Source organism: Galeopterus variegatus, unplaced genomic scaffold (assembly GCF_000696425.1).
Source record: "Galeopterus variegatus unplaced genomic scaffold, G_variegatus-3.0.2 Scaffold834, whole genome shotgun sequence".
Taxonomy (NCBI): domain Eukaryota; kingdom Metazoa; phylum Chordata; class Mammalia; order Dermoptera; family Cynocephalidae; genus Galeopterus; species Galeopterus variegatus.
This window is the reverse complement of record NW_007726945.1, coordinates 72,221-87,230: the sequence shown is the minus strand read 5'-3', so window position 1 is coordinate 87,230 and position 15,010 is coordinate 72,221. Positions and strand designations below refer to the sequence as shown.

Sequence of the window (15,010 nt, the reverse complement as noted above, 5' to 3'; positions counted from 1 at the left end):
GGCCCCGGTCCGGGATGGGCACGACACGGAGGGTTGCGATCCGTTGCCGGACACGAAAAAAAACAAAAAGGAATAAAAAAAAAAAAAAAAAAAAAATTCTAATAAGGAAAAGAAAAAAAAAAACAGGAAGGAAATGTTATGGTCAGCTCAAAATTATAGTCAATCATAACTATTTTCCTCAAGTCGGCCTTAACTAATCATCACCTGTATTTACCGGTAGGACTTGACTGTTTAATAGAGGATTAAAGCAACCTAAAATTTGTCAGACAATGTGATTTGAATCCCAGAATAAAAGGAAAGTTAGATAAACCTGCATCCAGGAGAATGAGACAATATTTTAGATATTCACATAAGCACACACCCAAATAAATTCGTCACATTTACCTGTGTTCCAAAAATAGAAAGCTGTTCAAAATAATGAAGTATCTGTACCACGGCAACAATGTACATGAACAAGCAAACAACTGAGACATCACCAGCATCTCATTTCCCATTGTAGAAAATTACTGAGGTTACTTTATGAGACTGGTAAAGAAAGATACCAGAAATATAAATAAAATGATCATGACCCTTAATCTTCAACACCCCAAACTCCTAAAGTGACAAAAGCAGGTATAATTAACTTAATGTGAACTTTTTAAAAGGCACATTGACTTATGTTCTCTGTTAATATTCATTTTAAGTAATTACCCATGGTACCTTACAACTGAAAATATTTGACTCCAGGTCAAGGTTACCCTTGTCTGTATAACAAATCCAGTTGAATATAACTGCTTAAATAATATCTGATACTTAAAATAGTCCAAATAGTTTTAAGGCAATAGTTGAAATGTATTGAACATGGATTGTGAAAAATTAATAAAACCTGTTATATAAAATTGCTTTGTAAATCATATATTACCCCTGAGGAGGAGTGAGTGTGTGAAAGGCAGGTTACTCTGGTGGGGCTTTTTCTATGTGGGAGGAAAGACCAAGAACAGACAGCAATCATTTCCATCCCTCATCAGCATCCCCAGGCTCTTTGTTTTAAACCATTGGATAAAACCATTAAACACTTCGGGAATCTGAGGGTGCTGTCGCCTTCATAGATCAGTCATCCCATCAGCACACTTCTGCTGTTGTTTCCATGTAGCCACATCCCCGTGCCAACTATGGTTCCTTTGGCAGCAATCCTGGGACTATTGATGGGAAATGAAAATTTGCCCAGAGACCCTGAAATGGGTCGTAGCACTTCATTAATTAAATAATTTCCAAGGTCACTCTAAGTCCATGTTTCACACCTTATTCTATTTCTTATCCAAAATTATGCCCAGGAATCTTGTAAATATATAATTTATAAGTGGTTCTACATTGAGATTACATGAAAACTTTCAGATGCTCATAAAATAAAACTTCAAAATGCCCCAAATTGCAGAAAAAAATCTCTCAGCATTATGAACTTCACAAGAAATTTGAAGTTCAAAGACTCAATTTTTTGGTCTCTGTAAGTTAAAATTGGAGGATATATAACACCCAAATTCTTAAGTGAAAAGTCCAAAGGAATTAAAGTTCAATGTCAAATTATCTGATCATGTGAATTAAAATTAAATAAAGAGATTTAAGTCCAAAATTTCTCATTCCCAACTTTTTGATCTACTTTACCTCAATTAGATGGATTCATGATGCCTGAGTGAAGCTGGGGATATTTCTTCAGCCAAATCCTGGAGTCTTCTTACTGGAATGGTATAGTTTCTTCAAAATTTTGACCGTTCCATACAACTTCAGTTTCACTAAAAAGCCGGATGTGTCTCACTTTTTAAAGATTTCACATAGTTAAATGGGGTACACAAGATTGTCATAACACTGGCATTGTTATAACATAATGCTGTCATAACACCATACTAACCCAATTTCAAAAACAAGCCAGTCCGAAGCCCTTTAGTAGTTATTACAGGCTAAATTATGGTAGCAGAACTGAGGACATATTCCAGTTCAATGACAGTGGCCAAAAACCATGGCAGAGATTCAGTGGTATTTTAGGAGAAACTCAATAGGGAACTTTGGGTGGGGGGGGTTAATCCGCTAATCTGAGCCTGTATTCCAGAATCCATGAGAGCAATCCAGCTCTGCATAACTCCCCTCCAGAGTAGCATTTAAGACATGGCTGCCTTTGTTAATAACCTCACAATGGTCACAGCCACAGATATTAAGTCTTATTTTTAAATGTGTTTCTTTCTGATCCAGTATGTTCAAAATCTCTTTAATGTCACCTTGCCTTTGAACCTTGTGTGGGTAGCACCTCGGTATGAACTTAATGAGTGTTTTATCTAGGGACACAGTATCCATATTGCCATAAAAAGGTATTCCTACTGCCTCTTACTATGGAATACTGATGCCTAAGTAACCTGCCTCCAAGAGAAGTTTTCTTTCTTTCATATATAATTATCCAGTCCAGGGCCAGTGTGAGAGCAAGTTGTAGGCAATGACTCAAGTTTATGGGTAATCCAAGCTTGACTCCTTCAGTTTCCTCCCTAACAAGCACAGTGGGGTTTGGGGTCAACCTGTTTAGGGCTACCTATCTTGAGCTAAGTACTTAATGCTAGAACCTTGCAGGAAGTCCAGGGGCCTTACGGTATAAGAGTAGGGATTATTGTTCTCTCCAGCTTTGTCTAGGAGACCTGTGTATGAAAAGATTCACTTTTCCTCTTTATTGAAAACTTGTCTTTCTGAGGCTTCAGCCCATGCTGAGGTCTTCAACTGACCCAGGAATGTGTGCTAAGACCAGCATCTATGCAATCCAAAATCAAGCCACATCAGCATACACCCCCAAACCCTGACCATCCATCGTCTTTGCTGAGGCCAGTGAAACCAGAATTTGCTTGCTAGGCTATGAGCAGCTCATGTTTGCTAAGGGTCCCTGTGTGGCTAGCATTTGGTTGGAGCTCCCTAAATAGTTTAGGCCTCCAAGAACTGTGCTTTTGCTGATGCTACACAGACTCTGCCTGTTTGCTGAGGTCACCAACCCATTCTTTCACTGAGGACCCTGCACAACATGCTGAGTATCTGGTGCATCTAGCAACGATTCTAGGAAAACAGAGTTATTCATTTTTAGACGGAGCTACCATAAACTGCAATCATTCACCAAAAAGAAAAAAAAACATTCCATGTGGCCAGTGCCTAAGGCCTTCAGCCATACGTCCAAGTCAACAGTTAAAAACAAATACATACTTTATAAGATTTTAAAATTCTGACCCACACGTTAAAATTCAAGCCCTTCTATATGAACTACAATCCCCGGTTGTGCTCCATTTCTATTCTCATTTTTCTGGCCCAGTGTACCAGTTTCTAACATTCTTATGAACTTAATTTCTTCAGTCAAATTGCGGAACACTTCTACAGGAACAGGCCTTATCACCAGAGGCCCAGAAGAGGAGCGGAATATGTATTTTCTGAAAGCAGCCCAGCTCCTAAAGGGAAGGGTTGAGAGAATGGGTTAGGCCAAGCTATATAAGCCCAGGTTTTTCTTCCAAACTCGTGGGCTGAAAAGTGAGGAGCACTACACCAAAGGGGTTTCCTGCACATGGAGGCAAATTAAGAATGAGTGAATAGCACCTTTCTCTCATAATTATTATTATTTGCCAGTAAAATCTTACTATTTTAGAAACGTTAGGTAATTCAGTCGAAAAACATCTGATTTGTGAAATAGTTTAAAAGAAAATATTGCTACATTAAGTGCATTAATACTGTAAATACAATGATAAATTAGGGGGGATTCCTTTAATAGGTAGATTAGGCTACCAAGTATGTATACCAATTGTTTATTTTAAAAAATTGTTCTCCTCTCAAAATATTCTTCATGGAAAAATAATGACTTAGAAAGCATATGCTTTTTTGTTTAAAAAAGAAAAACTCACAAATTATTAATTGCCTGCATTTAAATAGATGACTTTTCACCATATACTTTAAATTAAAAGCAGAGTTACCTACTGTGTAGGGTGCTAGAAGGATAACCCAGGTTCTATGTCAAATAACAATGTGACAGAGAAATATAACTGTGTGGCAGACAGTTTTGTCCAGGAGGCTGTGGGGCAGTGACCTTCTCCTCCCTTCTAGTTCTTTTTCCCAAGGCCACTGCCTCATCTTTGTGATCTTCCTTCAACTTATATTCATTGAACACCTACTATGTGTTGGACAAATGCTATCCCCTATATTCTCTAGGTCCTCGATGTGGCACTGCTGGGTACCATTCTTTAGCCCACTGTCTCATTCCTTTCTTCTCTCAGCTAACTCATGGAAAGAACCTTATCAGCAACAATATTTCATGATGAGGTACTAATTATTTTGAATAGCTTAATGTACGACCCAGTACCAGAGTTTTCCCATCTTACATGTAAATACACCTTGACCCAAAGGAATGAATTTGCACCTGCATCCAGTAAGAAGTCGTTTTTCTTAAGATACCCTTCTGGTTTTCTTCAAGTCACTCCACAAGCATGGCCACCTATGCTGTCTTGAGATAGAACACAGCTTGCTGTTTTGTGATTGCTTTTCTAGCTACTAAGGGCAATGCTGTTTCTTATGATGATGCCCTGTTACATTTTAATTGGGCTGATCCATTTGTTATTTTCTCTGTCTAGCCTATAGAATTGTGAGAAATGCATTGTAGAATTTGGAGACTAATAAATTGGTATGGTTTTCAAATTGCCCTATAATTATTACAGAGTATTACAAACTTCTTTCAATATGTGCAAATTTATGATAATTTAATAAATTCCATTATGTGCAAATTTATGAAAATCTAATACTTGATGCTAAAATGTGACTGATTTATTGACAGCTTATCCTGAAATGTTTGAAACAAATGCTACATGATGGGTTTTTTTTCTTTGAACTAGGAGCTGAAGCTAATTTTATGCTGAAAATTCATCCTCTGAAAAAATATCCTGTAGATCTTTATTATCTGGTTGATGTCTCAGCATCGATGCACAATAATATAGAAAAATTAAATTCTGTTGGAAATGATTTGTCTAAAAAAATGGCATTTTTCTCCCGAGACTTTCGCCTTGGATTTGGCTCATACGTTGATAAAACAGTTTCGCCATATATTAGCATCCACCCTGAAAGGATTCATAATCAATGCAGGTATCCAGTGTTTGATATGAAAAATGCTAAATGCATTTTTATATAAAATTTCACTTTGTTTTTATATAAAAAACAACAAATTTTATATTTTCATTTTATTAAGTAAGAATCAAAAATATTTGGAGGGGGGTTTGTTTCTATCTGAAAACTTCTCAGATTTTCTGTAGATTGGGCTCTGTACATTTCATTGCTTATAACAAAATACATGGAACTGGATAATTTGTAAGAAAATGAAATTTATTGCTTACAGTTTCAGAGGCTGGGAAGTCCAAAGTCCAGGGAACACATCTGGTGAGGGTTTTCTTTAGTGGGGACTTTACAGCAATGCAGGGGTCTCACATGGCAGAAAAAGGTGGAACAGAGAGAGACTCTCCTGTGCTCTCCTTTTAAAGCCTTCAGAACCACACCCATGACCATCATTATTAATCCATTCATTAGGGCATGCTCATCAGAATCTAATCACCTCTTCAAGGCCTCACCTGCCAATTACCATAATAGGACTTTTCACTCTCAACTGTTACGGTAGGGATTAAGCTTTAATGACTCTGAGGGCCATTCAGTCCACTGCAGGCCTTTTATTTTATATTTCTTCAAATATTATATCACAAAAAAGAAACCTTACTTAATATTAGCAACTTAAGATAAAACTTCAGTAATCAGGCTGCCATGTATATAAATACCTCTTTGGAAATTATGTATTTCTCTTTTTTGATTGCTCCAAAATTGTTGAATTAAGAAACATTTTAAGGTATTTATCTTACCAATACTGCATCTATCTCTCCATTACCATATTGTGACTGTGCATAATTATGTTGCTTATAATGTGACTACAAGCAAAGTTCAGCTATTTCATGAGAGTGGGGTCAAGAGAGGAGAATTTGGCTGCTTAGACAGAGCCTTTTTTCTTGTCATTTTGAAATTTTGATTCTAAAAAGCACATTCCCCACTATGAAAGAACTAACCTTAAAAATACAAGTTTCTCACAAAATACTACCAATGACTTGATGAATTTTCAGATAAATAAATCTGTATACTTCCTTTCTCATAAAACATTTTAACATCTTTCCCTCCTTCCATGCTTAGATTGCCTTAAAGTACACATTCCAATTTACAAAAACAACTCTGCTATCAGTTGTACCAGAACAGGACTGATTCATGTCCTAATGGTGTTTCATGAGCCTTTTCCTTGAATCACCTGAGGAATGATTCTCACATTATGGGATATCTTGGAATTCTCAAAATAATTTTAATGAATTTTGATTGTTCATCAAAAATTTCACACCAAGCATCATTTGAAAAATTTGTGCAACATTTTTAAAAATCAAGCAATAATATGATATTTCAACTAAATTCCAAAAAACTTTTCCAAAAAAGTATTTTTCAGTTCTACCATGGTTAACTGTAATAAGAAATCACTGCAAATTCTTATCTTCCCCTTAAAAATTTACAGTGCATATTATTATTTTGACAGCCCTTAGTTTTCTTGTATTAAAGAAATACTTTTAATCTTCATTTTTAAACATTTTAATCTTCTATTTTAAATAGTCCTACTTCTTACTTGCATGGAAATATTCACCGATATTGAACTACTTTCTCTCTAATTTTATAAGCACAGATCTGTATCATAAAATTTTCCTGGCAAAAAAAATTCTATTCCCTTCTATAGAAACTACACAATTTTGCTGTTAGTAGTATTCTGGAACTTGTAAAGAAGTATAGCAAAATAGACTTTGCACTTTTTTCCCATGTAGTGATTACAATTTAAACTGTATGCCTCCCCATGGATACATCCATGTGCTGTCATTGACGGAGAACATCACTGAGTTTGAGAAAGCGGTTCACAGACAGAAGATCTCCGGAAACATTGATACCCCAGAAGGAGGTTTTGACGCCATGCTTCAGGCAGCTGTCTGTGAGGTACGAAGAGTTTCACGTTACTGAGTAATTTGCTCAGATGCAAAACTCTCAAAGAATTTAGGATTTTTATTCGCTTTTCGATTTATGGAGTGAAAACATTATACAGAAGAATACATTCTTCTATCTCTTACTCGTCACCAATGTTATTTATTTTGGTATGTGTTAGGGACAAAGAGGCTAAATTGGGAGAGGGATATAAATAGAAAAGATAAAAGGGAAAGAATGGCTTACACACATGGAAAATGCTTTCCAAAAGGGCTGCTTTTTTCATCAGCCCACTCCAAAGAAGAACCAGAAATATGCTGTTAATACTACTTTGTAACCTGGCTTTCTCTATCTCCACTGGGGTCCTAGAAATTGTTACCAGGAACTAGTGTGGTCAAATGGCTGTGGTAAAATGAAGGATATACAAATAAAACCTATTGCTGTTTATGAAGCTCTTACGCGCATCATTGTAGACTGACTTAATGTTTGTCAACACAAACGTAACGTTTACTTGAGGTGAAGGCCACAGTACGGATCTATGTTATTGTACAAGGTTTAATTACATGTTTATTTTAAGAGTCATATTGGATGGAGAAAAGAAGCTAAAAGACTGCTGCTGGTGATGACAGATCAGACATCTCATCTTGCTCTTGATAGCAAACTAGCAGGCATCGTGGTGCCCAATGATGGAAACTGCCATCTGAAAAACAACATCTACGTCAAATCGACCACCATGGTAATGTAGCAGTGGCTCTCAGTAGCTATGATTCTTTTGGTTAAAGCACAAGGTGGAAGAGGCAATTTAGCTGGTCTTGTACCAAGAAATTGCCTTAAGGAGCAAGATACAGAACCATGAGAAGCCGTGAGAAAGAACTTATGGAACAATGCAATATATAAATTCTGATCAATAAAATATATAGCTAAAATCTCTTTTATTTTAATTACTTTTTTTTGGTAGTTTTCCAGTCCGGGGATGGAACCCTGGACCTTGGTGTTATCAGCACCATAGTCTAACCAACAGAGCTAACTGGCCAGCCCTATATGGCTAAAAACTTTGACAATATCTAGCAGCTGATTCTTTGATGAGCTACAAAGCACTGTATAATTTTTGAAAATAAAAGTGATACAAGATCTTACTTTTTGTATAGTGCAAGAACATTCAAAGGAGAAAAATATTGCCTTTGCTTTATATGAATAGACTTGTTCTAGGGGGTTGATATCTACAAACATTAAGAAATAGTAAGAAAACTGTATTTGTCCTGAGAAAACCTCACAGTACAATGGGTAGAAACTAAATAGAGACCAGGGGGATAAGAGAAGAGGAAAACAAAGCAGGCTTTCTCTCCTGTTGCCTCACTTCTTCTCTCTGAAGCTTAACTATGTGTAATATCCCTTTGTAAATCAGTGGATATCTGGATTGCTTCCTGAGGGTTATTGTAAGCTCTGAATCATATGTTTAAATATAACCTTTCATAACCACATCTTCCCCAGCATTAGCTAATTCTAGATGTGAAAAAATCAACTGCACAAAGCATCATTTATTTCTGATATTGAGACCTATTTGTACATTCTTGCAAATGTTAGAACAGAAACTGTCAAACTTTCTCAGTTCAGTGGACCCTAGGGTCTCAACAATTTTTTCCATGGTGCCCCCAGGTCAAAAGAAATATGTAACAATTCTGTTTATTAAGTATTTAGGTCCAAGTAACTTAACTATGCATGCCCTAAAAACTTAGTAGCCAGTTAAAAAAGAATAATATACATGAATCAAATATATAGATATATATTTGTGCCATATTTAGTAAACATCTCATTCGTGGGAACTTCCCAAACCTTGTCATCAGATTGGAAATTGCCACCCTCATTTCCTGTTCCACATGGATTTTCGAGTTGACCAGCTTGTCAAAGATACGATGTCACTTAAAGGAATAGAGCCAATGTAATCCTAAAACTATGAATCACCTCCAGTGATATATGTATCAGTGTTTCTCTTTAAATTTTAAAATATTTCATGCCATCCTTGTGAGTGTGCTGAGGTGCTCCACACACAGTTTGGAAATGACAGTATAGTATTAGAAGCATGCCAACTATGCTGAAATTTGTATGGTTCTCACTTGTAAAATTTAAATAGATTACCAGATAATCTGGAACACCCTACCAGACTTCTTGAAAATCTGGAGGGGCAGTTGTATTACCATATAAAACAAGTTCAGCCCTTGGTTAGTTGAGTTTCTTGAAAGTCATCTTGAAATATAAAGATTTTTAAAGGTAACTAGAGTTTGAATTTAAAACTTTAGGATTTGGAGTTATTCCAGTGAAGTCTTTCCCTTTGCTAATTCTCTTCTATTCAGCCTCATTTCACTTTGGCAAACACATCTACGTCTGTTTAGTCATTTCTTCTCTGTCCTTCCTTCTATTTAACTTCTTTTAATATAAAGTAGAGTTCGAATATATTTATTGGGGAGTGGAGGAGGATATAGATACAGAAGAAATGATTCTATCGTGAGACAAAGAGAAGCTTTTTTTAAAGAAGAAAAATAACAATGACATTATTCTCAAATCGCATTATTCTTTTGAAGTTTTGCCAAGTCACTGAAGTCATCTCTCTGTAATTATATTTCAGAAGATGCTGTTGCTTGTCTAGGGAGGGTTCCTTAGGCAAAGAAACGCTGTCATCGTCTTAGACATAGACCATGTCATAAAACCTTATGGAAAAATACTGTAATTCTGGAGAAATTTTAGGCAGTTATGACATCAGAAAGTTGGACAATCTATTGTGAATTTCTTTTGCCTTCTTGGTCATTGTTCCACATATTTAAAGGAATGACCCTCCCACGTGTCACTGGTGTGGTGTGTTCAGTAATCCAAGGAGTAATGTGTTTGTTAATACCTTAGAAGAATGCTTTCGTTTTTGTTGTCCCAGGTCTCTGTTTTAAAGAATCCTCTTCCTAAGAATTCTCATTCTCTTCATTTTTAGCGAGACTGCCCTAAAACAAAAGAATCTGAAGCATTTTGATTGATCCCTTGACCATGTACTTATATACACAAGATGTGCTACTGCTCCGAACCCTCCTATATCTAAGGATACCTTGACAATGACTCTAAGCATATTTACCTGTTCATTTTTATTTTATTTTATTTATTTATTTATTTATTTTGTCCTTTTTGAGACTGGCCGTACCGCGCTCAGCCAGTGAGCGCTGTGAGCGCACTGGTCATCCCTATATAGGATCCGAACCCGCAGCGGGAGTGCTGCTGTGCTCCCAGCGCCGCACTCTCCCGAGTGCACCACGGGCTCAGCCCTACCTGTTCATTTTTAAATGACCTATATCCTCTCCTATTTGGTTATTATGAAGGAATTTTAAAATTTGTGTAAGTTAGAGAAGTAATCAAACACTTTGCTTGCTGGCATTATTTTTAGTAGTTGATATCAGTAATGTTGAATGGTATCTGAGCTGCTTGGTCCAAGACACTGGTTGTTTTATTTATAAAATAAAATAATTGATAAAAGACCTTTTTTATGTCTAAATTATATGAGTCAGAGTTCTACTTCTTGTACACATAGCTATTTCATGAAGGTCAATGTGAACCCCAGACTAATAACTGCTACCATTTTTTAGCATGTATTAACTAAAAGCACTGTTTAACAAAGACTTTACATACTATGACTTTACATAGTGTCAAATTTATCTTTACACTAACTCTATATGTAATCATAATTATCCTCCTTTTACAAACAGACTGAAGGTCAGAAAAGTAAAGTAATTTATCCAAGGACAGATGGCTAAAAAATTAATAAATTGCAGAGCTGGGGTCCAGTCCATCTCAATTTTATATTAAAATCTGTTTTCTTAACCAGTTTGCCACAATGTCACAACTGAAAAATAGAAGTAATAGAGAATGATGTTCTTGGTGTAATTTCTGCTCTGACTTAGTGTTGCAGTCTTACTTACAGAAGTATAAACCAGATAATTTGGCTTGCATAAATTACAAAATATAATTTAAAATAATTTATATTTACACATTGTTCATATTTATATATGGCTCTTAGCAAATGATGTTACACTGTTGAATAAATTACATTTATACTGCTTTTTCTTCAAGATCAAATGCCAGAATAAAAAACTTGAGTAGTAATCTAGTTTCATAATTTACCCAGTAATGATGATAATTAAAATTATGGCATTCTTGGGCCGGCCCGGTGGCGCACTGCTACAGTGCGCCGCTTGGGAAGCTCGGCAGCGCTCCCGCCGAGGGTTCGGATCCCACATACAGACCGGTTCCCGCTCACTGGCTGAGTGAGGTGCAGGCGCAACACCGAGGGTTGCGATCCCGTTGCCGGTCCCGGTCCGGTACGGGCGCAACACTGAGGGTTGCGATCCGTTGCCGGACACGAAAAAAGACAAAGGAAAAAAAAAATTATGGCATTCTTGCTAAAATGATAGCTGTGAATACAAAAATAGTTAATGGTGTGGAAGATAGGTTATTGGTACTTAAGGTCTAGATTTTAACCCTGTCTCTCCACCCAGCTCCTCCAGGTTTATTCCCACCCTCAGTCAGAGGCCTCCCAGAAACCATTCACCCCACACTTGGCAGAGACCAAGAATAGCACCAAGATCTTCAGTCCCGAGGAGAGGAGGACAAGGAACTAGTATTTGGAGGTCATTCAATGAACCTTATCAATGATGGGATTTTCTGATGTTGGTATAACTCTCAGTCCTGAATAGAGAGATTCAAATAAGCAAGATCCTACCATACTCCTATTGTATATGCTAATACACACAATACATTTACTAGTATTTACTAGTTTGGGCTTGGTGCTTCTGTTTCCACACAACCTATGTGCCTCCTCACATATGGGCAGCAATTCTTCATCCCTCCAACTATATACCTCCTCAGAATTCCCCTACTGCTAGCTTCACAGTTCACTCCCTTTCCTGCAGCCTCATGTGGATAGACCAATCGTTGAATGCATCAACGTCAGGATGGAGGCAGGATCACAGAATGCATATTAGGCATTACTGAAGAATTTTGCTACCTCGTGGGTAAAAACAGTCAACACCGTGCCTCTTCTCATGCAACTTTAACATGTACTTTACTTGAACAGAATTCCATTTAAGGAGATAATCTTTTAGTAAAGAGATTTGTTCATTATTTTTCTGCTCTGTGACTAAAATACAGACTCTTTAACTTCAAAAAGTGTTAAATGTCTCTCTTTTTCTGCTTCTCAGCTTCTTTGCCTCAGACACATACTAATAAAAATGTGAATTCATTGAGTACTTATTTTGTGCCAGGCACTGAATGCACTTAGAAAGTTTTAAGTCCATGTATAGTTTTAAAAAACATATTGTTACATCTTACGGGGTTTTTGAGAACTAACAAAATGCCTGATTTCAGCTTATCGATTGCTGAACTGTCTGCTTTAAATTATAAACCTCATGAGAACATTTCAGTAGTAATTTTATAAGAGACCTGATCCGAATGCTTCTTATGTTCTCAGAAACGTAGTCAGGAAATGATCTCTGCAGACAATATTTAGTTGGATTTTTTATAATTGATAGCAAAAGTTGCATGCAGAAATTACCCGTGCCAGGCTTGGAGTAGCCTGGCTCTGCTTACATAATGCCTCTAGGATGGGACAAAATAATGGTTTGCAAAAATGACACAATAAAATTCAAATTTGATTGAAAAGTATTTATAGGATGTAATAATCTAATTAAATTAGATGTTTTGGCTAAGTCATTTTTAAGCAGAAAACTTTGTTGACACTTATTGAAAAGCATACAAAAGTTATTAGTCCATGCCCTCCTTCAGTAAATAGATTGTCATGATTACAGTTGACACCATGTTTGGCAGGGGCCACAAACCAAGACATCTCCAGGAACCAGGTACGAAGGGTAAGTGAGCCAGGTCTATCAAAGCATATCCAAGAGCCCTACATTTAGCCTTTAGTAATGGCCTCCAAGTGTCCTTATTAAGCAGCCTTTTATTATAAGCTGTCTTTTATTAAGAGGTCCTATAGTGTATGTCCCTTTACATTTATGTAACACCACCCATCCCAGTGAGATGTAGATATTGCTTTACTTCTATTTTATAAATGAAAATATGGTGGTACTAAAGGGATCAGAACCTTATCTGTGGTGATACACCCATATGTAACAGTGTCTGCAGTAGATGCCAAGCAGTGTAACATTAGGACATGGACCCCTGCTCACCATTAGTCTGGTCCTAATAATTACAGAATGATAGGTGATAGCCTTTACATGTGTTAACCCATTGAATTCCCACCATAACTCTGAGAAATAGATACTAGTATTTACACCTGTTTTATACATATGGAAACAGGATCCCAGAAAGGTTAAAACAGCTACCCAGTGTCACATAGCTAGTAATTGCAGAGCAAAGAGTTGAAGCCCCAGGGTATTTGTTTCCAGAGCCCCTGCTCTTGGTGTGATTCTCAGCTGGAGTGATTTTGCCTTCCAGAGGACGTTTCCATTCCTGGAGACATTTTGATTGTCACATCTGGGAAAAGAGGGTGCTACTGGCATCTAGTGGGTAGAGGCCAGGGATGCTTCTAAACATCTTATACTGCACAGGATAGCTCCATCTCCAGCAAAAAAATATATGGTCCAAAATGTCAATAGCACTGCTGTTGAGAAACCATGGTCTGTGCAGTCTTCATTGTACAATCATGTAGATAGAAAATAGGCTATTGGGATAGATATGAACTGACAATGCATAATTTAAAGTTTTTATCTCTAAATAAATCTGTATCAGATTGCTTCCATGCTATTTGTCTCTTTCCTCTAAATACTGAACTCTAAAAAATAATCAATATAATTGAGCATTGTATTTAACTAAGTTGTTGGGTTGTTTATATTTTATTACAATTTTCAATACTACAAATTCTATATTATCCTATAAAAATTTTTATTATGAATCTCACTTTTATGAAGCATTTTATTAAATGCTTTCACTTAGATATACACATTATTTAAATTCTACCATACATCTCTACACAGTTATCTCTTTAACCGAAATTGCTCCCAATGAATCTTTCTTACCTCCTCTTCCCTTCTGACATTTATAAGTTACTTCCCACAGCCTTAATCACTTACCAGCTGTCTTGCTGTATTGCTTTCCCTTCTCCTTTTGCCCTGAAATGCCTGTTATCTCTATTAATTATTTTCAGAGTTTAGAGAAACAATACGTAATGGGTTAGACAGAGGGGGAGTTAGACTTGAGGACCAGTGATGTCACCAGAACAGGACAGCTGGCTGAGAGGGAATGTGTTTCCCTGCTAGTGAAATAAAAGACATAAAAGATAAAATACCTAAAAGATAATATGCTTCATGGAGGAAAGGGGAAGGGGCTTCGGCAATGGTCATTAATCCACAGGTCTCCTGTCAACAGTGGTTTAAACATCTGTTATACATTTGTAACTTTAAAAAATCTGCCTCGAGGTACTTGAAATTTTCTTTTAAAACAGATTTCTCTCTAGTGTTCAAGAAATGTATTGTTTTAAGCTTAAAATCCGACTGACCTTCTTAATGAGCTTCTGACTAAGCTAGAACTTTCTAGATTTAAATTTTGTGTACTTTTCGTCAATGTGACTTCCTGTTTGGGGAAAAGGAAAGAGATTAAGAAGGCTCCAAAGCTGCTTACATTTTAGACTATTTTTTTAAATATTGATTTTATGTGAGTAAGTATAAGCTGGTTAAAAACATATGGATTAAATTTTTCTATGAATGCTTTTAAAAATTAAGAATGGTGAGTACTTGGCAAGCTGTGATTATTTTTTGTCAAAGCAAAGATGTTTGAAAAGTAGTTGTTACCATTAAAAAAATATTCCTAATACAACTAGATTAACCTTGTCTTTACTTGTTCTCTAATTTATTAGTGTTATGCAAACTGTCATAAATCTATTTTAAGGTTATGCATTTTATTAGGAACAAAGAATAAAAATTCAGCTGGCAGAATCTATATT

At 36.4% G+C, this 15,010-nt stretch overlaps 1 protein-coding gene across 2 annotated transcripts in view; it reads left to right on the top strand.

Annotated features, from left to right (window-relative positions):
• ITGB8 (integrin, beta 8) overlaps positions 1 to 15,010 on the top strand; it is an 80,577-nt gene that overhangs the window by 46,125 nt on the left and 19,442 nt on the right. For both annotated transcript variants that reach the window (XM_008572762.1, XM_008572763.1), the window contains 3 exons: positions 4,875 to 5,121; positions 6,873 to 7,038; positions 7,601 to 7,759. In XM_008572762.1, coding sequence (XP_008570984.1) covers positions 4,875 to 5,121; positions 6,873 to 7,038; positions 7,601 to 7,759 — 572 coding nt within the window. The remainder of the gene's footprint in view (positions 1 to 4,874; positions 5,122 to 6,872; positions 7,039 to 7,600; positions 7,760 to 15,010) is intronic.